Source organism: Choloepus didactylus, chromosome 5, assembly GCF_015220235.1.
Source record: "Choloepus didactylus isolate mChoDid1 chromosome 5, mChoDid1.pri, whole genome shotgun sequence".
Lineage (NCBI taxonomy): Eukaryota > Metazoa > Chordata > Mammalia > Pilosa > Megalonychidae > Choloepus > Choloepus didactylus.
In genome coordinates this window covers 51,921,447-51,947,771 of record NC_051311.1, presented here as the reverse complement: position 1 = coordinate 51,947,771, position 26,325 = coordinate 51,921,447, and the positions used below count along the sequence as shown (strand labels likewise).

At 39.7% G+C, this 26,325-nt stretch overlaps 1 protein-coding gene and 1 pseudogene across 1 annotated transcript; one reads left to right on the top strand and one right to left on the bottom strand.

The window, feature by feature from the left end:
• Window positions 1-1,163: 1,163 nt before the first annotated feature.
• On the bottom strand, window positions 1,164-23,260 carry ZC3HAV1L (zinc finger CCCH-type containing, antiviral 1 like). The gene is given in 5 exon segments (XM_037836063.1): window positions 1,164-2,031; window positions 3,740-3,910; window positions 3,913-3,997; window positions 21,493-21,628; window positions 22,710-23,260. Coding segments are annotated over 5 exon segments (918 nt in total). The 5' UTR covers window positions 23,084-23,260; the 3' UTR covers window positions 1,164-1,879.
• LOC119534743 lies at window positions 13,023-18,990 on the top strand (annotated as a pseudogene).
• Window positions 23,261-26,325: the final 3,065 nt, after the last annotated feature.

Genomic DNA, 26,325 nt, shown 5'->3' with positions numbered 1-26,325 from the left:
GAACTAAGATTAAAATGGAATATTATATAATTGAATAAAACATTGAATAGATTGCAGAGAGCCAATAAATTCATATATAAAAGCATAATTATAAGATATATTTTAAAAAACACAATAATATAAAAGTCCACCAAGTCTCCCAATATCAAAGGATATCTATTTATATCTTACACTGTTTCCATGGAGATTTAAGATGGCTTACAACAAAAAATATAAATGATAAAATGTAAATAATAATAAAATGTAAAAATAATCTTTAAAAATTAGCACCAGGGAGAAATCAGAACTAAGAAAAAAAATATGCAGAACTTACAAAAGTTTTCAGAAATACTGTTGCTGACAACCAAAGTGAAAAGATTAACTTAAGTTGCATGACTCTCACTGTCCATTAGGAGAAAACACAGCAATTTCTCCCTTTAAAAAGGACATGTTTATACCTTCTCCCCCAGATGGAAAAGACAGCATTTCATAATAAGCATTTCTCTAAGTTAAATAAATTCAGCTTTATGAAAAACTCACTGCATTGTCCCTATTTCACAAATGTTATGTTACTGCAAGACAGTTACAATTTTTTAAACACCACTTCACACACTGACATTTGGGAACATTACTGCAACAAACACAGGATTTTCTTTGTGTCAAAGAAAGCAGCTTCTTTGTGGTACTCCTTGATGGACATAAAGGACAAAAAATCTAAATGTACCTTGATGAAGACACCTGGGTGATAGGGGCAGCGAGGAAGGGAGAAAGAAGGAAGGGGAAAGTCAAAATGACACGGGTGAGGTATATAGATTTCTGATCGTCCATCCTGATCCATGGAAAGAATGGGGACAACTTAGAGGAACAGATGAACCGTATATCATCCTTCGAGCTACAGTAACTGGATTTTTGGTAAAAGTACAATAAGAGATAGAAAATAGGTAAATTGAGGTAGTGATCTCTGGTGACAACCCAAAAGTCATATATTCTGCTGTTTGGCTGAGGATGGAGCCACAAAAAATGGCTGTCTTATGAGCACAGTATGGTTGACATCTTTTTTGAAAATCAAGGAGCCTAATTAAGGGCCATCCCACATCAGTACAGAAAACATCCCCAGTAATAAAAGGACATGTAAAAAAAAAGCACAAAATAAAGGCATACAGAAACACAGAAAAATACTCACACATATTTAAAGAAATGGAAATTGAAAGATGGTATCATTTAGCACCTATAAACTAAAGGAAAGAAAAATTTAAGAATTTAATACTGTGGTGATTTTAAGAAAACAGTTATATTCAAAATTTATTAGACAGACTCTAAGTATTCCAGAATGAGGGCAACAGTTGAATAAACCACAATATGATATATTAACTTGTTGAAATGTATCCATGCATAAAAATGATTATGTATGATAAATGTGAACAAAAATGGAAAGATGCTTATGGAACAACATTAAGTTTAAAAAAAAGTACAAAAGTGTGTATAGTCTATGTTTATCACCATGTAAACTATGTACATAGGCATATAGAAAGACAATGGCTAGATCACAGAACAATGTCAGCAGAACCCTGCCCCTTTAAGAACTGGTGAAAGTGCTGGGGGAGTGTAGGCAGAAGCTGCAGGATGTTAGTGAATTTACTTTGGCTTGACCCCAGCTGCACTCAGACTTCACCCTCTCTCTGCTTGATCAAGGTCCAACCTCATCCCCAACCACTTATCCCAGATTTATCTTCCCAATCTGACATTTTCTCCTTTTCCATCTTCTTTAATTCTCACAACAACCTGTGAGGTAGGTATTATTATGACCATTATTAATAAATGATTAAATGAATGAATGGTTACAAATTAAAGCTCAAAAGAAGCCTTGTTTACAGACCTTCCAAGTTAAGCAAGCTTCTTCTCATTTCATGGGTGCCCTCATTTTGCCTGGGCACGGATTCTTGGCAGACTGAGTCTGGACAGATGCTGGAGGACTGGCTTCTGCAGCCCCAGCTACATGTCCTCCTTGTTTCTCAGGGCCCTGGGAGCACTCAGTAGAAGAAGCTGAATTACCTAAAAAGAAGAAAGGGATGAGCTTTCCCAAGACATACTTTTTATCACCCTAAGGTTCATTTCATGTTGGGAGCATCAGCCTGGATAACCAGACCTCGGACAAGATTCCCAACACCCTGGATTTGGAGAGTTCATGTCTTTTAGATGGAATAAAAGGAAAAAAGGTATCAACAACAAGCAGGAAGTCACTATTTCATAGTTCAGAAAGACCCACTAAACAAGATAAAGTCATAGTATAGAGCAGAAGGTCCCTATCTGCCACTCTTCGGGTTTCCCAAGAAAGCCTCTGACACTGGTATATGCAGAGCTCTTTCCGTCTTCAAAGCACACACTCATAAAGCCTGCCACTAACATCCCAACATAAGAAAACCCAAAATTTAAAGAATTAGTGACTCTGACTTTGATTTTTTTCCACATTAGCAAGTCTCCCAATGCCCATCACCCACTGAAATTGATTTTCAGCTACAAGCAAATATACTAGAATATGTAACCCAAATGCATTACAATGAAAAGAACACCAAACTATACTTTGTAAGCCTTAAAAAATCACATATAAAGACTGTACAGCAATATGGGAAGATATTTATAATGTATAAAGTGAAAATTTAAGATACTACACTAATGCATAGTTTGACCACAACTGGTTGCCTATAAAAAATGGTAACAATGATTGTGGATTAGGGCGAGTGGAATCATATGCAATTTTTATTTCTACAGTTATCCCTTCTACATAGCAACTTTCCCCATGGGGGTTTCAATACATCACGGGTCGGCATAAGAAATTAAATGGGAATTTGGGGGGAGTTTTGTGGAAGCCGTAGACAATACAGGAAGAATCTGCAAAGCTGTTGCTGCAGTTACACCAACAACTGCAAAGCATTTGCATAAACCACGAGATCTACATCTCTATAGCATAGAAAGGGCAACATTTTTTTGAGTGCAGGATTGTTATTAAAAAGGCATTCCGGTAGGCTCTGGCATCATACAAGAAAAGGTTAAGTCCGTATATGGTTAAAGGAAAATGAAGATGAAGGGTCTACCCTATGGATTTTCATGCCAGTGAAGTCTGGTTTGAAAATTTTTTAAAAAGGCTTAGCCTATGCAATATAAAAATAACGGGAGAGGCAGCATCTGTGGATCAACAGGCAGCTAGGGAGCTTCCAGAAACCGTGAAAAAAAATTTATGCGTATTTTCCAGATCTTGGGGCACCATGCTCCTAATCCCTAAGATGTGGAAGGAATAACCAGTCTGTTTTCCAAATTTTTCTGTCATGTGGTTAAAATTACTTGGAATTTTAAAAAGAAAAACTTTAATTATGTTTAATAAAAGAAAGCCATCCCTGCATTATTGTTACCCTTCTAGTCACTGGCCCATCTCCCTCTTCTTTTTTCCTCACCAAGCTGTTGAGACTGTTTTACTTACTTCCTGATGCCCAACTTACCAAGGAGTTACACTGTTTGACACTTGGTAGATTCTATTAGCTGGCAGTGCTTAAAATAAACTATATCCCTTCCTTTCTTTGGGTTAGAATCACTGTTCTATATCATAAAATGTTGACCATCCTAAGCTTTCCAAAAGACAAAGCAGCAGTTAACATATGAAGTGTTTTCTCCCCAGACTCACTTTCAGTCATTGTTGTTTCTCTATGGTAAGAAATCTCAAAACTACATTGATAGATAGTGCTTTGTCTACCTCTGATACTCTTACCTTTATTCTCAAGCATCTTTTGCAGCTTCATATGTTTGTATGTGGAGATTATCTGAAAATTGACAATACTTGGAATATTCAGTCCTTGGTCTTGTAGCAACTTCAGGGCTGTAGCATAAATGAGCTGATGTGATCGTTTGCAGTTCTGAAGCTTGCACTCTCCCCTGACAAGGATTTGCATACATGAAACTTGTTGCATTTGTCCTTGAGGTTGCAGTAACCATAGAGTGCTTCACCTTTGTTGTAGAGCAAACAGACCTGGTACAGAAATGAGTCAACACATAAAATATTAATTTTCATTATATCTTTAAGCCAATAAACTACAATCTCTGTAGCTTACCTGGAGATTAAATGGAATCTTCAATCATCAATGGCTGTTAAAAATCATTGAAAGAAAGGCTGATGGATTGTAGAATAGTGCTATTAGCGCCCCACCCAGACCTCCTTTCCTGGGTGGTTGCACGAATCCCCACCACTGCTGTGAGTGTTGGCTGCTGGTGACTCACAGCTGGTCCTTCCCTTCCCTCTACTGTCCCCGCCTCCTCCATCAAAGCTGAAGTCAGTGAGTGACTGACAAGGAGCTAAAAATGCTGCCTGCCCTCACCCCCTCAAGGCTAAAACAATTCTGCAGTGCAATTGTTGCTTCAGAGTCCTCCATGAATAAAGTCAAGGACAGACTTTACCTTGCTTGTAGCTTTTCCTTCCCTCTCTCCTTTATTGGGTTTTCTTGAGGGGAATCCCTCCATAAATCACAGGCACCTCAATTCCTACATCAGGCTGTTTCCAGGGAAACCAACCTAAGACAGGTAGCGTGAGCATATAATTTATCATCCAAACAAGGGCATTTTTGAGGATGAAAGGGAGTACTATTAATAATTACATTGGGACAACTAATATAAACTGAGACTGTCCCAGGCAAACCAAGACTCTGCTGTTGTGGAACTTTATAATTACGGATCAGGCTGTCTGACCTGAAACCACTAATCAATATTAACATCACACAAAAATGGACATCCAGATATTATATGCCCTATCTTGTGATGTAACAGGAAATACCACGTCCTAGTTTTAGTCCTGAAGTCCGGCACTCCAAGAAACCCCTCAGTCCCAGGCAAACTGGGACAGTCACTCTGATAGTGTCCCACATATTAAAAATTCTTACCATAAATTAAAACCTAATTTGATCAAGCCTCCAGATCTATCAATTTATAGAAAATTCAAGGGATAGAGAAACATGTTAAATGATACTCCAGGAATGCAATCAGTCAAATTCATAATGTGGAATACATGACATAGATATCTGGTTTAAAACAAAACGGCATTCCACCCATAATTGTGATGCCAATTTTCCAAAATGAAGTTATAACTTTAATGCAATTTGCAACCCTCCACCTCAAATCCTATAAAATATTTTAAGATATTTAAATGATTCTAGTGTTTGAAAAACAAGGCAAGTGAGAACTGATTAAACAAAAAAAAATTGCAAAACAAGAGTAATGGGTGAGGAGATTTGTTTTATTGGATATTAAAATATATTATGAACTATTTTAATTAAACAATGTGATAATACTACAAGAATGTATGGGAGATGAAGGAAAATACATCCTAAACCTAGTCCAAAAATTAGAATAATCTGTTTCTTGAAGATGCAGTACAACTCAATGATAAAACTACATGAGTCTCTGTTGCTGCAAAGGAGAGGCTAGGCCTCCCTATAATTGTGCCTAAGAGCCTCTTCCCAAATGCCTCTTTGTTGTTCAGATGTGGCCCTCTCTCTCTAGCTAAGCTACCTTGAAAGGTGAAATCACTGCCCTCCCCACTACATGGGATCTGACACTCAGGGGAGTGAATCACCCTGGCACAACCCAGAACCCATGAATCTCGAAGACAGTTGTATAAAAATGTAGCTTATGAGGGGTGACAATGGGATTGGGAAAGCCATAAGGACCACACTCCACTTTGTCTAGTTTATGGATGGATGAGTAGAAAATAGGGGAAGGAAACAAACAAACAGACAAAGGTACCCAGTGTTCTTTTTTACTTCAATTGCTCTTTTTCACTTTAATTATTATTCTTGTTATTTTTGTGTGTGTGCTAATGAAGGTGTCAGGGATTGATTTAGGTGATGAATGTATATCTATGTAATGGTACTGTGAACACTCGAATGTAGGATTTGTTTTGTATGACTGCATGGTATGTGAATATATCTCAATAAAATGAATTAAAAAAAATATGAGTCTCATGTTTTCTTTTAGAAGACTTTTAACTAATGCTTTGGTTTTTAAAAATATTTATAAGACTATTCTGGCTTTGTAGTTCTTTTTGAATCAATTTTTTTTTTTAATCTTCATTTTACTGAGATATATTCACATACCATGCAGTCATACAAAACAAATCCTACATTCGAGTGTTCACAGTACCATTACATAGATATACATTCATCACCTAAATCAATCCCTGACACCTTCATTAGCACACACACAAAAATAACAAGAATAATAATTAGTGAAAAAGAGCAATTGAAGTAAAAAAGAACACTGGGTACCTTTGTCTGTTTGTTTGTTTCCTTCCCCTATTTTTCTACTCATCCATCCATAAACTAGACAAAGTGGAGTGTGGTCCTTATGGCTTTCCCAATCCCATTGTCACCCCTCATAAGCTACATTTTTATACAACTGTCTTCGAGATTCATGGGTTCTGGGTTGTAATTTGATAGTTTCAGGTATCCACCACCAGCTACCCCAATTCTTTAGAACTTAAAAAGGGTTGTCTAAATTGTGCGTAAGAGTGCCCACCAGAGTGACCTCTCGGCTCCTTTTGGAATCTCTCTGCCACTGAAGCTTATTTCATTTCCTTTCACTTCCTCCTTTTGGTCAAGATGTTCTCCGTCCCACAATGCCGGGTCTACATTCCTCCCCGGGAGTCATATTCCACGTTGCCAGGGATATTCACTCCCCTGGGTGTCTGATCCCACGTAGGGGGGAGGGCAGTGATTTCACCTTTCAAGTTGGCTTAGCTAGAGAGAGAGGGCCACATCTGAGCAACAAAGAGGCATTCAGGAGGACGCTCTTAGGCACAAATATAGGGAGGCCTAGCCTCTCCTTTACAGCAACCGTCTTCCCAAGGGTAAAACCTATGGTAGAGGGCTCAACCCATCAAACCACCAGTCCCCTATGTCTGTGGTCATGTTAGCAACCATCGAGGTGGGGTAGGCCAATACCCCTGCATTCTCCACAGGCTCCTCAAGGGGGCACTACATATTTTTTTTCCTTGTTTTTTTTTTTTTTTAACTTTTTTTTTTTCTTTTTAAATCAACTGTATGAAAAAAAAAATTAAAAAAAAAAACATACAATAAAAGAACATTTCAAAGAGACCATAACAAGGGAGTAAGAAAAAGACAACTAACCTAAGATAACTACTTTACTTCCAACCTGTTCCTACTTTACCCCAAGAAAGTTACCTAATATAGCAACATTTCTGTGAACTTGTTCCTACTATATCCATCAGAAATTAACAGACCATAGTCATTCCTGGGCATCCCCAGAACGTTAAATAGCTTATTTATTTTTCTTGGATTATTGTTCCCCCTTCCTTAATTGCTCTCTATTGCTAGTTCCCCTACATTCTACATTATAAACCATTTGTTTCACATTTTTCAAAGTTCACATTAGTGGTAGCATATAATATTTCTCTTTTTGTGCCTGGCTTATTTTGCTCAGCATTATGTCTTCAAGGTTCATCCATGTTGTCATATGTTTCACAAGATCGTTCCTTCTTACTGCCGTGTAGTATTCCATCGTGTGTATATACCACATTTTATTTATCCACTCATCTGTTGAAGGACATCTGGGTTGTTTCCATCTCTTGGCAATTGTGAATAATGCTGCTATGAACATTGGTGTGCAGATATCTGTTCGTGTCACTGCTTTCGGATCTTCCAGGTATATACGGAGAAGTGCAATCGCTGGATCGAATGGTAACTCTATATCTAGTTTTCTAAGGAACTGCCAGACTGACTTCCAGAGTGGCTGAACCATTATACAGTCCCACCAACAGTGAATAAGAGTTCCAATTTCTCCACATCCCCTCCAGCATTTGTAGTTTCCTGTTTGTTTAATGGCAGCCATTCTAACCGGTGTTAGATGGTATCTCATTGTGGTCTTAATTTGCATCTCTCTAATAGCTAGTGAAGCTGAACATTTTTTCTTGTGTTTCTTGGCCATTTGTATTTCCTCTTCAGAGAACTGTCTTTTCATATCTTTTGCCCATTTTATAATTGGGCTGTCTGTACTATTGTCATTGAGTTGTAGGATTTCTTTATATATGCAAGATATCAGTCTTTTGTCAGATACATGGTTTCCAAAAATTTTTTCCCATTGAGTTGGCTGTCTCTTTACCTTTTTGAGAAATTCCTTTGAGGTGCAGAAACTTCTAAGCTTGAGAAGTTCCCATTTATCTATTTTTTCTTTTGTTGCTTGTGCTTTGGGTGTAAAGTCTAGGAAGTGGCCACCTAACACAAGGTCTTGAAGATGTTTTCCTACATTATCTTCTAGGAGTTTTATGGTACTTTCTTTTATATTGAGATCTTTCATCCATTTTGAGTTAATTTTTGTGTAGGGGGTGAGGTAGGGGTCCTCTTTCATTCTTTTGGATATGGATATCCAACTCTCCCAGCCCCATTTGTTGAAAAGACCATTATGACTCAGTTCCGTGACTTTGGGCCTTATCAAAGATCAGTCGGCCATAGATCTGAGGGTCTATCTCTGAATTCTCAGTTTGATTCCATTGATCTATATGTCTATTTTTGCGCCAGTACCATGCTGTTTTGACAACTGTGGCTTTATAATAAGCTTCAAAGTCAGGGAGTGTAAGTCCTCCCACTTCGTTTTTCTTTTTTAGAGTGTCTTTAGCAATTCAACGCATCTTCCCTTTCCAAATAAATTTGGTAACTAGCTTTTCCAAGTCTGCAAAGTAGGTTGTTGGAATTTTGATTGGGATTGCATTGAATCTGTAGATGAGTTTGGGTAGAATTGACATCTTAATGACATTTAGCCTTCCTATCCATGAACATGGAATATTTTTCCATCTTTTAAGGTCCCCTTCTATTTCTTTTAGTAGAGTTATGTAGTTTTCTTTGTATAGGTCTTTTATATCTTTGGTTAAGTTTATTCCTAGGTACTTCATTTTTTTAGTTGCTATTGAAAATGGTATCTTTTTCTTGAGTGTCTCTTCAGTTTGTTCATTTCTAGCATATAGAAACATTACTGACTTGTGTGCATTAATCTTGTATCCCGCTACTTTGCTAAATTTGTTTATTAGCTCTAGTAGGTGTATTGTCGATTTCTCAGGGTTTTCCAGATATAAGATCATATCATCTGCAAACAATGACAGTTTTACTTCTTCTTTTCCAATTTGGATGCCTTTTATTTCTTTGTCTTGCCGGATTGCCCTGGCTAGCACTTCCAGCACAATGTTGAATAACAGCACAAGGTGACAGCGGGCATCCTTGTCTTGTTCCTGATCTTAGAGGGAAGGCTTTCAGTCTCTCACCATTGAGTACTATGCTGGCTGTGGGTTTTTCATATATGCTCTTTATCATATTGAGGAAGTTTCCTTCAATTCCTACCTTTTGAAGTGTTTTTATCAAAAAACGGATGTTGGATTTTCTCAAATGCTTTTTCAGCATCTATTGAGATGATCATTTGATTTTTCCCTTTTGAATTGTTAATGTGTTGTAATACATTGATTGATTTTCTTATGTTGAACCATCCTTGCATGCCTGGAATGAACCCCACTTGGTCATGGTGTATGATTTTTTAATGTGTCTTTGGATTCGATTTGCAAGTATTTTGTTGAGGATTTTTGCATCTATATTCATTAGGGAGATTGGCCGGTAGTTTTCCTTTTTTGTAGCATCTTGGCCTGGTTTTGGTATTAGATTGATGTTAGCTTAATAAAATGAGTTAGGTAGTGTTCCATTTTCTTCAATGTTTAGAAAGAGTTTGAATAAGATTGGTGTCAGTTCCTTCTGGAAAGTTTGGTAGAATTCCCCTGTGAAGCCATCTGGCCCTGGGCATTTATTTGTGGGAAGATTTTTGATGACTGATTGGATCTCTTTGCTTGTGATGGGTTGGTTGAGGTCTTCTATTTCTTCTCTGGTCAGTCTAGGTTGTTCATATGTTTCCAGGAAATTGTCCATTTCTTCTACATTATCCAGTTTGTTGCCATACAGTTGTTCATAGTATCCTCTTATAATTTTTTTAATTTCTTCAGGATCTGCAGTTATGTCACCTTTTTCATTCATTATTTTGTTTATATGGGTCTTCTCTCTTTTTGATTTTGTCAGTATAGCTAGGGGCTTGTCAATCTTGTTGATCTTCTCAAAGAACCAAGTTTTGGTGATATTTATCCTCTCTATTGTTTTTTTGTTCTCTATGTCATTTATTTCTGCTTTAATCCTTGTTATTTCTTTTCTTGTACTTGGTTTAGGATTGGTTTGCTGTTCATTTTCTAGCTTCTTCAGTTGATCCATTAGTTCTTTGATTTTGCCTCTTTCTTCCTTTTTAATATATGCATTTAGTGCTATAAATTTCCCCCTCAGCACTGCTTTTGCTGCATCCCATAGGTTTTGGTATGTTGTGTTCTCATTTTCATTCGTGTCTATATATTTAGCAATTTCTCTTGCTATTTCTTCTTTAACCCACTGATTGTTTAGGAGTGTGTTGTTTAACCTCCAGGTATTTGTGAATTTTCTAAGTCTCTGATGGTTATTGACTTCTAATTGTATTCCATTGTGGTCAGAGAATGTGCTTTGAATAATTTCAATCTTTTTAAATTTATTGAGGCTTGTTTTATGTCCCAGCATATGGTCTATTCCGGAGAAAGTTCCGTGAGCACTAGAAAAGTATGTGTATCCTGGTGATTTGGGATGTAATGTTCTGTATATGTCTGTTAAATCTAATTCATTTATCAGATTGTTTAGGTTTTCAATTTCCTTATTGGTCTTCTGTCTGGTTGATCTATCTATAGGAGAGAGTGATGTGTTGAAGTCTCCCACAATTATTGTGGAAACATCAATTGTTTCCTTTAGTTTTGCCAGTGTTTCTCTCATGTATTCTGTGGCACCTTGATTGGGTGCATAGACATTTATGATTGTTATTTCTTCTTGTTGAATTGCCCCTTTTATTAGTATGTAGTGGCCTTCTTTGTCTCTCAAAACATCCCTGCATTTAAAGTCTATTTTATCTGAGATTAATATTGCTACTCCTGCTTTCTTTTGGCTGTAGCTTGCATGAAATATTTTTTTCCATCCTTTCACTTTCAATTTCTTTGTGTCCCTTTGTCTAAGATGAGTCTCTTGTATGCAACGTATTGATGGTTCATTTTTTTTGATCCATTCTGCGAATCTATATCTTTTAATTGGGGAGTTTAATCCATTTACATTCAACGTTATAACCGTGAAGGCATTTCTTGAATCGGCCATCTTATCCTTTGGTTTATGTTTCTCATATACATTTTTCCCCTCTCTCAATTAATATCCTTTATTGTACCCATACCAAATCTCTTTAGTACTGAACCTTTCTCCAAGTCTCTATGTCCTTTCTTTGTTTCTCTGTCTGTAGGGCTCCCTTTAGTATCTCCAGCAGGGCAGGTCTCTTGTTAGCAAATTCTCTCAGCATTTGTTTGTCTGTGAAAAATTTAAGCTCTCCCTCAAATTTGAAGGAGAGCTTTGCTGGATAAAGTATTCTTGGCTGGAAATTTTTCTCACTCAGAATTTGAAATATATCATGCCACTGCCTTCTTGCCTCCATGGTGGCTGCTGAGTAGTCACTACTTAGTCTTATGCTGTATCCTTTGTATGTGGTGAATTGCTTTTCTCTTGCTGCTTTCAGAACTTGCTCCTTCTCTTCCGTGTTTGACAGTGTGATCAGAATATGTCTTGGAGTGGGTTTATTTGGATTTATTCTATTTGGAGTTCGCTGAGCATTTATGATTTGTGTATTTATGTTGTTTAGAAGATTTGGGAAGTTTTCCCCAACAATTTCTGTGAATACTCTTCCTAGACCTTTACCCTTTTCTTCCCCTTCAGGAACACCAATGAGTCTTATATTCGGACGTTTTATATTATCTATCATATCCCTGAGGTCCGTTTCGATTTTTTCAATTTTTTTCCCCATTCTTTCTTTTATGCTTTCATTTTCCATTCTGTCATCTTCCAGGTCACTGATTAGTTGTTCAACTTCCTCTAGTCTTGTACTATGAGTGTCCAGAATCTTTTGAATTTGGTCAACAGTTTCTTTAATTTCCATAATATCATCTATTTTTTTATTTAGTCTTGCAATGTCTTCTTTATGCTCTTCTAGGGTCTTCTTGATATCCTTTGTATCCCGTACTATGGTCTCATTGTTCATCTTTAGTTCTTTGAGTAGCTGCTCTAGGTGCTGTGTCTCTTCTGATCTTTTGATTTGGGTGCTTGGGCTTGGGTTATCCATATCGTCTGGTTTTTTCATATGCTTTATAATTTTCTGTTGTTTTGGCCTCTTGGCATTTGCTGAACTTGATAGGGTTCTTTTAGGATTTGTAGACCAATTGAAGTCCTTATCTCTAATTTATCAGATCTACAGCTTCATGGAGTACACTTTCTCTAACTAACCAGCAGGTGGCGTCCACGAGCCACCTGTTCTCCACAAGCCAGTTCTCCCCTGCTTTGCCTTTTGTGGTGAGTGGGGGAGTGAGTCTTGTGGGGTCCAATTGGTGTGCCAAGCTTGCGTGTGTAGTTGGTGTTGCCCGCCCTGTATATGGGGCGTGTTTCTGGGCAGTCAGGGAGGGGGGGGTGGCTCTAACAATCAAATCTCCCTGGTGATCCTGGAGTTTTAAAGCTGCTGCAATAGTCTAATCCTTCAGTTCAGTCCTGCCACAGTTTGTCTCTGCCACTGACCCACAAGTCCTTGGTATTGGCATATGGCTCCTGAGACTTGCAAGTGGGTCCCTCTTCCAGGCCGTGCACCCCCTGGTGCTCCGTTGAGGGAAGACTGTGCTATGTCACAGGTGAGTGCCGTCCCCCCAGGGCAGTTCTGGGCTGCTGGGCTGTGTAGGGAGGCTCCCAGTCTGCTGAAATGATGGCTGAATGGGGCTTTGTTAATTCACACTGCTCCACCTTCCCAACTCTGGGACAATCAGCTGAAGTTGCAGGGAAGGCTAATATCCACGCCCAGTTTTGTGGTGTGTGCCTGTTATTTGAAGCGCTTCCGTCACACTGGGTTGTCTGGGGCAGCTGTGGGCTATGGGGCTGGCGATTGGCAGGTGTGTTTCCTGTCCACCAGGATGATGGCTGTGAGCGGACACCCCCCTTTTCTTGGGAAGTTGTGGTGTTTAGTGAATTTTCTCAGCCACTGGATTATTGCCTTTTGTCTCGGAGCTCTCTTAGTTCTGCTCTTGTCTTGACCTGCCCAAATTGCAAGTCTTTGAAGCTTTCTGTATTGGGCTTCTTAGAGTAATTGTTTTAGAAAAAGACAAAAGGATTAAAAAAAAAAAAAAAAGGGCCCTCCTCACAGATCTAATGGGTTATTGAAATGCTAAGAGACAAAGCAATTAGGGCCATTAAGGAAAGGTCCACAGGGCAGAGAGATCAGCTTTTCTTCGGGATTTGCATATGAGCCTCAGGGCCTGAGCTCTGCCCTTCCCCTTTCTATGTTCACCAGAACTCCAAAAATCCTCTGCTTTTATTTTGGAGTTTTTCTTGCTGTTTTTTTCTATGCCTGTCTCCTCTCTGCTGGGCTGGCTGCTCTCAGATTCTCTGGTGTCTGGTCTCAGTCCATTTATGGTTGGAGTTTGGATCAGTAGAATGAGTTTCCGATAAGGGCTGCCACTGCAGTTCTCCCTTCTCCTTCCTGGAGCTGACAGCCCCTCCTCCCATGGGACTGAGCCTGGCGGGGGGGGGGGGGGGGCGGGTCCCCTGGCCACAAAAACTTACAGATTTTGCTGATCTCAGCAGTTCCATGTTTTCGTGAGTGTTGTATGAAGTATGCCCAAAGTCAGATTGCTCTGTGGTGTCCAGTCCACGCAGTTCCTGGCTTTCAACCTACTTTCCTGGAGGAGTAAGTAAAACATACAGCTCGCCAGTCTGCCATCTTGCCCCGCCTCTTCTTCAATCAATTTTGATGAGCTGTATTTTTCTTGGAATTTGTCCATTCCATCTAAGTTTTGAAGTGTATCAGCATAAAATTCTACATATCTGTCCCTTATCTTTTTTAATTATATACTGTATCTATAGTTATCCCATTTTCCTCCCTAATATTTACTTATACCATTCCCCTCAACCATTTTTCCCCTTGATCAGTCTTACCAGATTTACAGATTTTATTAGACCTTTCAAATACCTAATTTTTTGGCTTTGTTAAGTCCCCCTACTGCATTTTTATTTTCCATACCATACATTTCTATATTTGTCTCTATTAATTCCTTTATTCTACTTTCTCTGGATTTATTCTGTTGGTTTTTTCCTAACTTCTTAATTTGAATTATCAGCTTCTTTCTAAAAAGAGAAAGGACAGCACATGTAAGGCTCTACTCCTTCTAAGTATGTTTTACCTAATCCTTCAGTTTTAATTATTTAGTATTTTCATTATTGTCCAATTCAATTTTAATACTATTTATGAGTTTCTCTTGGACACGTGTTATTTAATATGTATTTTAATTTCCAGAAATAATGGGGATTAAAATTTTTTTCTTTTTGTTTGACTAATTTAATGAAACTGTGGTCACAGAATGTGGACTCATATCAATTATTTGAAATTTGTGGGGTTTTGCTCCAATGTGTGAGGAGCTCGGAAGTTGTCACTCCCACCCTAACAATAAGAAAAAGCTGAACAAACTGAAAAACAACTCTTCTTAAATCCATTGGAGAACTAAGGTCACAAAGGCAAGCCACTACCCTAAAAACTGGAGAGAGAGGCAGAAACAGAGAATTACAGCTTACTTGGAACAGAAGCCCACTGGAGCCAGTACCAGAAGTTACAGTGGAAAGAACTGCAAGGCTCAGACCTTATTTAAGAAGAAGTCTCAAAGGAAAACAATGCGGGACACAAAAACAAGGAGACCAGGGAAGTTATCTTCTAAAACCTACAAACAGTAAACACAGCCTAATTCCTAGTCAGATAAGCATAAAGCCTCACACTAAAGGCCTATTTGCCTTAGTTCCTTTAACCCAGTACATCATGACTGGCTTTTAACAAAAAATAACATGCATACTAAAAGGCAAATAACACAGTCTGAAGAGACAGAACAAGCATCAGAACCGGAATCACATATTAGCAGAGATTTTGGAATTATCAGACCCTGGGAATTTAAAATTACTATGATTAATATGCTAAGAGCTCTAACGGAAAAATTGGACAACATGAAAGAACAGATGGTAACGTAAAAAGAGAGATGGAAACTCCCAGAAAGAATCAAAAGGAAATGCTAGAAATCAAAAACACTGTAAAAGAAATGAAATTTGTTGAGACTTGCTTTATGACCTAATATAAAAGTTCCATGTGTCTTGGGAAAATATGTATTGTTTAGAGCTCTATACATATCCAGTAGATCAAGCTTATTAACTGTGCCGGTTTGAATGTATTGTGTCCCCCAAATGCCATTATCTTTGTGGTCTTGTGGGGCAGAGATTTGCTTGGAATGTGCCCCACCCAGATGTGGGTAATGATAATTTTGATGAGATGTTCCCATGGAGGTGTGGCCCCGCCCATTCGGGGGTGGGCCTTGATCAGTGGAGCCATATAAAACATGCTGACTCAAAGAGACTAAACTGAGTGCAGCTGGAAGTGATGTTTTGAAGAGAAGCAAGCTTGCTGGAGAGGAATGTCCTGGGAGAAAGCCGTTTTGAGGCTGGAGCTTTGGAGCAGATGCCAGCTGCCTTCCCAGCTAGCTGAGGTTTTCCGGACGCCATTGGCCATCCTCAGGTGAAGGTGCCCGGTTGCTGATGTGTTGCCTTGGACGCTTTGTGGCCTTAAGACTGTAACTGTGTAGCGAAATAAACCCCCATTTTATAAAAGCCTATCCATCTCTGGTGTTTTGCATTCTGCAGCATTAGCAAACTAGGACAGATTTTGGTACCGGAAGTGGGGTGCTTTTGCTGCTGAGTTTGCAAATACCAAACATGTTGGAACGGCTTTTTAAATGGATAAGGGGAAGTTTCTGGAAGAATTGTGAGGAGCTTGATAGAAAAGGCCAAAACTGCTTTAGAGACTGTTTGTGGAAATACGGACTCTAAAGATACTTCTGATGAGGACTTGAACAGAAATGATGAATATGTTGTTGTAAACTGGAAGAAAGGCGATCCTTGTTTTAAAGTGGCAGAGAATTTGGCAAAATTGAGTCCTGGTGTCATATGGAAGAATCTGGAAGCAACAACCTGGAATACTTAGCTGAGGAGATCTCCAGACTACCTGTGGAGGATGTAACCTGGCTTCTCCTTGCAGCTTATAGTAAAATGCGAGCGGAGAGAGATAAACTTAGAACTGAACTCTTGGGTTCAAAGAAACCAGAAGTTGATGGCTTGGAAAATTATGAGCTTCCAGGGGGTGGAATCCCAGAAGCTACAGCCCAATGTGAGGATGTAACCAAACATGGAACCCAGCCGCCATTTCAGTACAAGCCAAGATTGGAGATGGAATTATCCAGAAAGGATTTGTGGAAACTCCTATTGTCTGATGGCTTTGACCCGTGTGGTTCATGCAAAGCCAACAGAATTTTTGCGAGAACTTTATAGACAGAGCCGCTGCCAATCTGGACTGGAGGAGACAGACAAGGAACAAATTGCAGGAAAAATTTCTTCAAAGACAGAGCCATGGAGGTTGAGGTCTGGAGTCAAGAGGCCTTGGGCTGGGAGAGTGGAGCAGCCCACATGCATGGAAAGGGTGAGTTTGCCCCAGAGGTCGAGGGTGGGCATTCCACCTCAATGCTCTGGAAGAGTTTTGCCACCCGAGGTCCCAAAGAGGGTGGAGCACATTCCCAGGGAATTGGGGAGCCTGGCTGCCACCACACTGTTCTGAAGGGGTTGAGCGTGTGCCCCGGAGATGGAAGGGAATCTGGGAGCTGCCCCGATGTTTGAGGAGGGTGGGGCCGAGAAGGCGGTCTCCCCAATGTGTTGAAATGTTGGAGCACTCACCTAAGCATTTGGAGAGGAAAGGGCTGCCGCGGAGGTCCTTAGGAAGGGTTAGACTCCCGCTCTCTCAAGCCCCAAGGATGCAACGTTGTTCTGTTAATGACTGTCTGACTTTGAAATCCAATGGAGTGCAGCTGTGAGTGATGTTTTGAAGAAGAGCAAGCTTGTTAGAGAGGAACATCCTGGGAGAAAGCCATTTTGAAACCAGAATTTCGGAGCAGACGCCAACCACGTGGCTTCCCAGCTAACAGAGGTTTTCCGGACACCATTTGCCATCCTCCAGTGAAGGTACTTGATTACTGATGTGTTACCTTGGACATTTTATGGCCTTAAGACTGTAACTGTATAGCCAAATAAACCCCCTTTTTATAAAAGCCAATCCATCTCTGGTGTTTTGCATTCCTCACAGCATTAGCAAACTAGAACATTAACCATGTTCAAATTTTCTATCTTTAAAATATTTTTCTGCTTGAGCTACCAATAATTGAAAGCATATATTGAAATCTAACATATTAATGGTGAATTTGTCAGTTTTCTGTGATTCTATCATTTTTTGCTTTGTATATCATAAAGGCTATTTTATTAAATATATACAACTTTAAAATTGTTACATCCTCCTGGTGAATTAAATATTTTGTTATTACGTACAACCTCCTTACTTCTGATAACACACCTTAAGTCTATTTTGTTCAATATTAATATCCTTTCCAACCTGTTTGTGCATTTTTCAGCTCATGTTAGGTATAATTTCCTTGATGGACTATAACTTGTGTTTACCAATGTCCATGGTAAACTTCCCTTCCCACATTCTATAAATGGCTCCCTTCACTCCTGACTTTTTCAGAACTGCATCTTTAGAAGTCCAAACAGAATTGCAGATAAAAATAGTTTTTTAAGTATTTGCAAAAAGAGTTGGACAAAGGCAATCCAGAAAACCCTGTTCTAAAGCAATATGTACCAAAGTATGCTTCATTGAACCCCAGTTATAAGATATATTCCTTGAAAACCAAGTTCTCAAATAAATTTGGGAAATCCAGTATACTATCTCTTCTTGGAGAGTCATAAACAGTCCTTGCAATTAGTTATCCACAGAAAGTCCTTTGATAAACACTGCCCTGGCATATTGGGCTTAGGGAAAAAATTGAAAACTGAGTTCAGAAAGAGAAAGAAAGGAGCCACAAAAGACAGTGTTTGTAAGACAGAAACCAGACAGTACACTAGCTTAGTCGGTAAAGGAGGTGTAACAAGAAGCCAGAGTAGTCCCAAATACATATATATTGAGAAATTAGTTGAGACTTGCTTTATGGTCTAACATATTACCTCCAAAAGAAATAATTAACTTATTTACTTTTCTAAAGGCCACAAATAAACCTAAAATTCAACTTAGTACCAGTTGATGGGAAGTAAATTAATTAGAAAAGCAATATCCTCATTCATTAATTTTGTAAAAAAAAATTGAAAATATTCAGGTGCTAAGTAATTGGTGAGTTAAAGATAAGTAGGATGTTACTTATCTTTGGGAGAATGATGAAAAGTGTTCATCAGGCATTTTCGCAAGAGACATAAAGCACCGTTCATGCCTCAACCAATGTTCTTGTTCATGGTCCTTGTATCTAGGTGGCCATGTTTTGTGGCATATGACACACACACCCAGCTGAAGAGCCAATGATGTCTTCCTGTCTTAAGTACAGCCAACCCATAGGCTGCTCACTGAACATGAAGTAGTCTGAGATGGCAAGAGGAGGATGGGCCCAAGTTACTCAGAAGCCACAAAGAAAAAGACTCATAGGCTTGACAACATAAAAAATGTTAAACCTAATAAATTAAAAAATACCATAAAAAATAAAATACCACTGCCCCTTCTCTCTGAGAGATGGAGGACCAGATCTGACCTCACAGCCTCACAGCTGCCACCACCCTCCTCGTTCTCCCTGCCAACAACCTTCTCCAGTTGCTGGTTGGATTTACTTTTGGCAACATGGCTGAAATGTATCTGGCTTACAGCTATGACATAACAAACCTGAGTTAAAAGCTTGAAGAAATGAAAAAGGAGTTGGATGCTAAGAAGAAACCTCTTGGCTCCTAAGGCTAACTCCAGTGCTGCTTTCTGGGTACACTGATTCTGCTGCCTTGAGGGAATCCTCTGCATCTGAACCAAAGACTCCTGTTCATACTTCCAGCCCTGTGACTTTCTTCACTTCTAAACGCTGAACAACTCTAGTGCTAATATGTTACCGCCATCAAGAACTGCCCTCTATTTCCTCCAGTATCTTCCCTTCTTCCCACCCCTCTTTCAGCAACTTGTAAGTGTCTATGATAGAATCATGGTGCTAGATTAGAAAATGCCACCTTTAATTTAGTGGTCTCCTCTCATAATATTGTCTTCTGGGATTCCTACTATTTTGTTTAAAAACATTTTTTGTGTATAGCTACACACATACCAACATGCTAATTTTATCATTATAGCAATTATGATGGGTACATGCTAATCATTTGGACCTAAATCATGTTGTTTTAAAATAATTAAAGTTAATATCTAAAGCCAAACAAGTAAATGGGGAAAATACTTTGTAAAAAATGCAATTAAAAAGGGGTCTATATCATTAAAGACATCTGCTTAAAAATTAACAGAAAAAGACAGATGCCTCAATAGAAAAATAGGCAAAAGCATAAACAGGTAACTCACAAAACACAAATGACTAAGAGATTAAAAGTTAAAGCAAATTAAATGAAATTCAGCACCATTTTCACCTATGAGATTAGCTGGAAAATGTTTTATGATATTGTCTCTTGGAGATCTTTTCAGGAAAGTTTCAAGGAAATTCTAACTGGTTCACTCTTTTCTGGATGTCTCTCTGGCAAAACATGTCAGAAAGCTTGAGATTCTATATATCCTTCCAACCAACAATTCCACTTTAAGGAATTTATTCCTAAGGAAATTATCATGCACATGAACATCTACCTTCATGGATGCTTGCAACAGCACTATTTATGACAATGAAAAACTAGAAACAAACTAAACATCCAACAATTGGGGATACTTAAGCAACTTACATTAAAGCACTATGATAGAATATTGTGAAGCTATTAAAATGGCATTTTAAAAGAACTTTACTAAAATGGAAACAATTACACCCACACCCAGATACAGGCATACAAACACATGTAAATGAAAAATATGTAAAGGACATATGTCAAAATATTAACAGTATTTCTCTCTGGGAGTTTTGAGGCATTGAATGACTTTTATTTTTTCCTCTTGTTCATCATAGAGAAAATTTTCCACAGTCAACATGTACTGCCTTTGTAACGCACAAAAATAACACTACTCAGAATTAAAAGAGAAATAACAAATTCAATCATTTTCAAAAGGTAAAATCTGGACTGTAGTCTCTGGGACCACTCTTTGAGAAAGGATAACAGACACTTAAGCTGAGCCCTTCTAAATAGTCAAATCTGCTTGTGTCCTCTAGGAATCACATACCTGTTGAAAAAAATTAATCAAATTAATTACACCAAGTACAAATGCCTGGGCTTCTGTACTCTCAGCCCAAAAGAGGTGGATGTGGATGCCACACCTGGACCCAGGTAACCTCAACAAGGCACTAACAGCACTCAAGAAACTGAGGCCTAGAAAAGGATTTACCTGAAGTCTGTCAGAACTGGTAGCAGAACCAGCCCAAAGACTTTGGTGTCCCAGTTCTGTCATCTTTAAAGTACAGGGATAACAACACAGGCTTCAGAGTCAGACAGACGTAAGTTCCAAATCTATTCCAAGCCTAGGGAATGGGGAGTTAATGCTTAAATTGTCCAGAATTCCTTTTTGGGTTGATTGTAAAGTTTTGGTAATGGTGGTGGTGATGATAGCACACATTATGAATGTAATTAACAGCATCGAATTATATATGTGAATGTGGTTAAAAGGGGAAATGTTAGGTCATACAAATGTTACTAAAATAAAAATTTAAAAAAAAACAGGACTGTACAACATAGTGAACCCTATAATAAACGATGAACTATAGTTAACAATACAATTAAAAAAATGTTCTTTCAGGAATTATAACAAATGTACCACACTAATGCAAGGTGTTAATAATAGGGTGGTAAATGGGAACTCTATATTTTATATATTTTATGCATGATATTTCTGTAAAATTACAGCTTCTCTAACAAAAACAATTACTAATTTAAAAAAACTAAAAAAATATTCCAATCTGCTACTTACTATGTAACCTTGACAAATTATTTAATCTCTGAGCCTCAGTTTCCTCACCTGTAAAATGGGGCAAGAATACCTAATTCACAGGTTATTAATGAGTTTAAATGCATGTAGTGCTTAGCACGCAGTAAGCACTAAAAAAACAAAACAAAACAAAAACAGTAGCCATTATTATTTCCATACCATATAGGTTCATCACTCCCTGTGTATCAAGGTCCAGTAAAAAGCATAGACTCTAAAAGGTCTGCATTGTACCATAATCCCCATCCATACATCTGCAGGCTGTCCTCTTTAAATAGACTTTTAATGTTCTCTCCTTTACGTTTTTCACGGTGTAGACTACGTGAGGGTGACTCCTTGGCAACTCACCTCTGGTAAAAGGCAAGGGTCATTCTGCAAAAGCAGGATCCGAAGCTGGGCCTCATTGAGGCCAAAAAGTCCATAGTTTTTCAGGACTTGGATGTTGACAGATGTGTGGATATCGTGGGAAAGGGTACAGGTAGACCTAGGAGAACACAAAGTTCTTGATGAAGAAGGGGCCAGTCTGTCAAATTCCTTGCCTCCGGTCATTTTGAACTTAGATAGGAAGTTTTTGACTGTAATTTTCCTTGAACCCACAGAATAATAAACATCCATGGTAATAAACCCTGATGATAAGACAGTGGGTGACACAAGTCCCCTCCCAGAGTAATTTTCATTTTAAATGAGGATATTTTAAAGCCAAGAGTATGCCCCCACCCAAGCCATCTACCTTGACTGCACGTGGCCGCACTTAACCTTCTCCATCCTAAAAGCTACCCCTTAACCCCAACCCCACCGTCCACCAACGGAAAAAGGAAAGCATCCCTCTCACTCCTGCTTTGGTGAGCTAGAATGAACAAAGGAAGATTCGGGGATGTGGAGCCCAGTACTGCAGTTAGGAGGCAGCAAATCCCAGCTCTGGCAGTCACTAGCCATATACCTCGCTCAAATCATCCATCCCTTACGACTCAGTTTCCTCAGGATCAGGCTACATCAGGGTTTTTAAACCTAGAGAGCACAGACGGGCTTCGGCAAAACTTTGGTGGTTGTGGCATTCTCTGGATAAAGGGTCCATGGATCTTCCTGGATCCTCAAATGCCCCCAAAGGACCACTGGAGGAGTAAATGAACTCAAAAGTCCCGCTCCGGAAAACCCGGCATGTTGTGGAGGATCCCGGGGGCCAGGGCAGTAACTTTTTTTTTTTGGCGGTGGGGGTAAGAAATCCAAAACTGGGAAGACATTCTTTTTCATTCCGCACAAAGCTTGAGAGCAAAGGAGGCCACCCCTAGAGGGCCCCGCAGCGTCCGGGCTCGAGCCGCACTGGGCCCCTTCTGGAGGTTTCTTTTACGCCCTTTCGAAGGGGGTCGCCTTGCCTCTCGCCCTGGGCTAATAACTCGTTTATTTATTTATTTACTTATTCTTTTCCCCATTTCTCTTCGGTCCCACTTCCAACTGGAGGGGTCAGGCCCGCAGCGAATTCCTTCGCGCGGGTGAAAAAGCCGCCGCCGGGCGCTGCCGCTCCCTCCCGCCCCGGCCGCCCGCGCAGGCCGCCGCCGCCGCCTCACCAGCAGTCCCGGTTCGGGCACTTGCCCAGCATGTGCCGGCGGCAGAAGTGCAGCTGGTCGCAGGCCTGGCACTCGCCGCGCTGGTAGCGGGCGCAGAGGCGCGCGGAGGACACAGCCACCACCCTCCAGGCGGTGGTGCCGCCACCGCGGCCGCTACCGCTGGCGCCAGCCGCGGCCTCGGCCTCCTCGTCCCAGAGTCCCTCCTTCATCTCCACCTCCTGCATCAGGAAGCGGTCGGGCCCGGCCTTCTGCAGCACGTCCTGGAGCTTCGCCTCCGAGAGCTCCACGTTGCGGCGCAGGTCTTGCAGGAACATGCGGCCGCCATTGGCACACAGCACCTTGGTGAGGAAGGAGCACACCGTAGGGTCCGCCATGGTCCGTGGCCGGGGTCCTTTTGCTGCGGAGCACGGAAATCCAAGGCAAGGCAGACTCCTCCCAATCACGTCCACGGTTTAAAACTAATATCCCGGGGATGGGCCTGCAGAAGGGAGGGCAAGAGGCGGCAACCCCGGGCTCCTGGCCGGGCTTCTCCTGGCCGATCGCAGCTCGAGGGGTAGGTGAAAGGAGAATCCCGGGGGGTTGGAGTCACCCAGGACACGGATTCAGGCAGGGACGGTATTTATTGAGCGCCTGCTCTGTGCTCACTGTTCAAGGTGAGCCTCTGTCTTGAGGGAGTTTTATTGTGGGTGAGTCACAAAAAAAAGCATGCAAGCACGTAAGATAATTTGAGGTACTGGTAAGGGCTATGGAGACGATAAAATAAGTAATGTGCTAGAAAGCGAATTGCTGAGCTGCTATATAGGTAGTTGGTAGAAGGTCTCCGAAAAAGTACCCACTAGCCAAATGTGGCTGTTCAGCACTTGAAATGTGGCTAGTCCTAAGTGAAATGTGATCCAAGTGTGAAACAGAAGCTGGATTTGGAAGATTTGGTATGGAAAAAAAAGTGTAAAATAATTTTTATGTTAATTACATGTTAAACTGATACTTTCTATATTTTCAGTTAAATAAAGTATTAAGATTTCATGTTTCTTTTCTTTTTCTAATATAGCCATGAGAAAATTAAAATAAAATATGTATGTAGCTCCTCTCGTGTTTCTATTGGACAAGCCAGGTGTAGACCTGTATATTTATCAAGCACCTATCCTTTTTGCCCAACATTGTGGTCGTTTGTTGAAACAATTATTGTAACACAATACAAAGATGGGTAAGATGTAATCAGAACTCAACCAGGCTAGTTGCTATCTTACAGGGTAGTTATGAGGAATAAATGAGTAATATCATGGCTGTAAAGTTTTGGGCACAGAAGTAGGTATACAAATAATTAAAATGTCATTTATTAGTGTGTGTGGGAGAAAGGTGAATAAATAATTAAAATACAGTGTGACGAAAGTTTTGAAATGGAGGATGAGCACCTGAAGTGGGAGATAATATGGGAAGCTTCCTAGAAGATAAGTTTGAACTGTTTTGAATAACTGATAGTTAGCCATGGAGAAAAACTGTGTTCTTGACAGGAAACATGAGACGAAAGGAAACCTGCAAATCAAACGAAAATGGAGAGCAAGGCAAAGGCCAATTGCCTAAGACCTTCTCTGCCATGCTATGGAATTTGCATTTATAATATGAAGATTTTGTGAAGCCACTGAAGGATTTTCAGCTGGGGAGTGACATGATTCCTTTGTCTAGAAGCTTTTCCCCCTAATCTTTGCATGCATGGCTCCTTTTTGTCTTTCATCTCTGAGCTGAAATATCTTCTCTTCATTGAGGCAGGTCATTCCTGACCTCCCAGTCTAAATTAGCCCCCCAGTCTCTGTATGGAATTTATCACTGATATTTTTCTTCTTTCTCATTTATTTATGTATTTACTTGTAGAATTCAAGCTCATGAAAGTCAGAATCTTGTTGGTCTTGTTCACTGCTGTATGTCCAACATCTAAAACAGTATCTGGCCATTGTATTTTATAAAGATATCCCTGGCAGCAAGAAGAAGAATGAGTTTCCAGAAAAGCAAGATAAGATAGGGAATAATGCAAGAGAAACAGGTTTTCAGGAAATATAATCCCAATTTTTACTAAGTTGAGTTTGCAGTGGACAATCCAAAGTAAAGTAGTAGATATAAATATACAGGTCTAGAGTTTATAGGAGATGATTGGGGAAGGGATATATATTTGGGTGTCATCAGAGTATAGGTAATTGAAGCTGTGAGATAAGATCATCCAGCAAAAATAAAAAATGTGAAAAGCAGAAGTGGAAAAACAGAACCTTAGGGAATACCAACATTAAAATAGCAGGTGAACATTTTCCTTGCATCAGAAAGAACCAGAACAAGAATAAAAAATAAAAGTGAAAAAAGAACACCCAAATCATAACTATGTTATCATATTGTGGACAGTGGATTGTATACCATGGATGATTGTATGGTGTGTGAATATATTTCAATAAAACTGAATTTAATTAAAAAAAAAAAAAAAGCAGGTGAAAGAAGAGAAAAATCAAGAAAGAAACTAGCAGTAGGTCTTAATGCCTTGCTTTATCCTTTTGGCAGTCAGTGTTCGCACTTGGACTCTCTGCCCAAGATCTTTTTCTTGTAGAAGAAGCAAGCTCAATTGCAATAGAGGCAAACTAAAATTACCAAGGAGTTAACATCCCTAGGGAAGAGCCTTCAACAAGTTATTTTAGGGAATTGGTAAGTAAATATCCCAGCTCATCATCCCTCAGGTGGAACAACTTATCTCCCAAAGTTTCCTTAGCAGAATTGCACCCTAGTTTCCCACAGACATAACCTGCTCATTAGCACATCCTGCACTGTCTGCCTTCCTTTCCGGTCTCACCTCCCCACTTCCCTACCAGTGTGTTGTGACTAGGAGCTAGGTATCCCAGAGAAATGTATTCTTTTTTTTTTTTTTTTAATCATCATTTTATTGAGATATATTCACATACCACGCAGTCATACAAAACAAATTGTACTTTCGATTGTTTACAGTACCATTACATAGTTGTACATTCATCACCTAAATCAATCCCTGACACCTTCATTAGCACACACACAAAAATAACAAGAATAATAATTAGAGTGAAAAAGAGCAATTGAAGTAAAAAAGAACACTGGGTACCTTTGTCTGTTTGTTTCCTTCCCCTACTTTTCTACACATCCATCCATAAACTAGACAAAGTGGAGTTTGGTCCTTATGGCTTTCCCAATCCCATTGTCACCCCTCATAAGCTACATTTTTATACAACTGTCTTCGAGATTCATGGGTTCTGGGTTGTAATTTGATAGTTTCAGGTATCCACCACCAGCTACCCCAATTCTTTAGAACCTAAAAAGGGTTGTCTAAAGTGTGCGTAAGAGTGCCCACCAGAGTGATCTCTCGGCTCGTTTTGGAATCTCTCTGCCACTGAAGCTTATTTCATTTCCTTTCACATCCCCCTTTTGGTCAAGGAGATGTTCTCCGTCCCACGATGCCGGGTCTACATTCCTCCCCGGGAATCATATTCCACATTGCCAGGGAGATTCACTCCCCTGGGTGTCTGATCCCACGTAGGGGGGAGGGCAGTGATTTCACCTTTCAAGTTGGCTTAGCCAGAGAGAAAGGGCCACATCTGAGCAACAAAGAGGC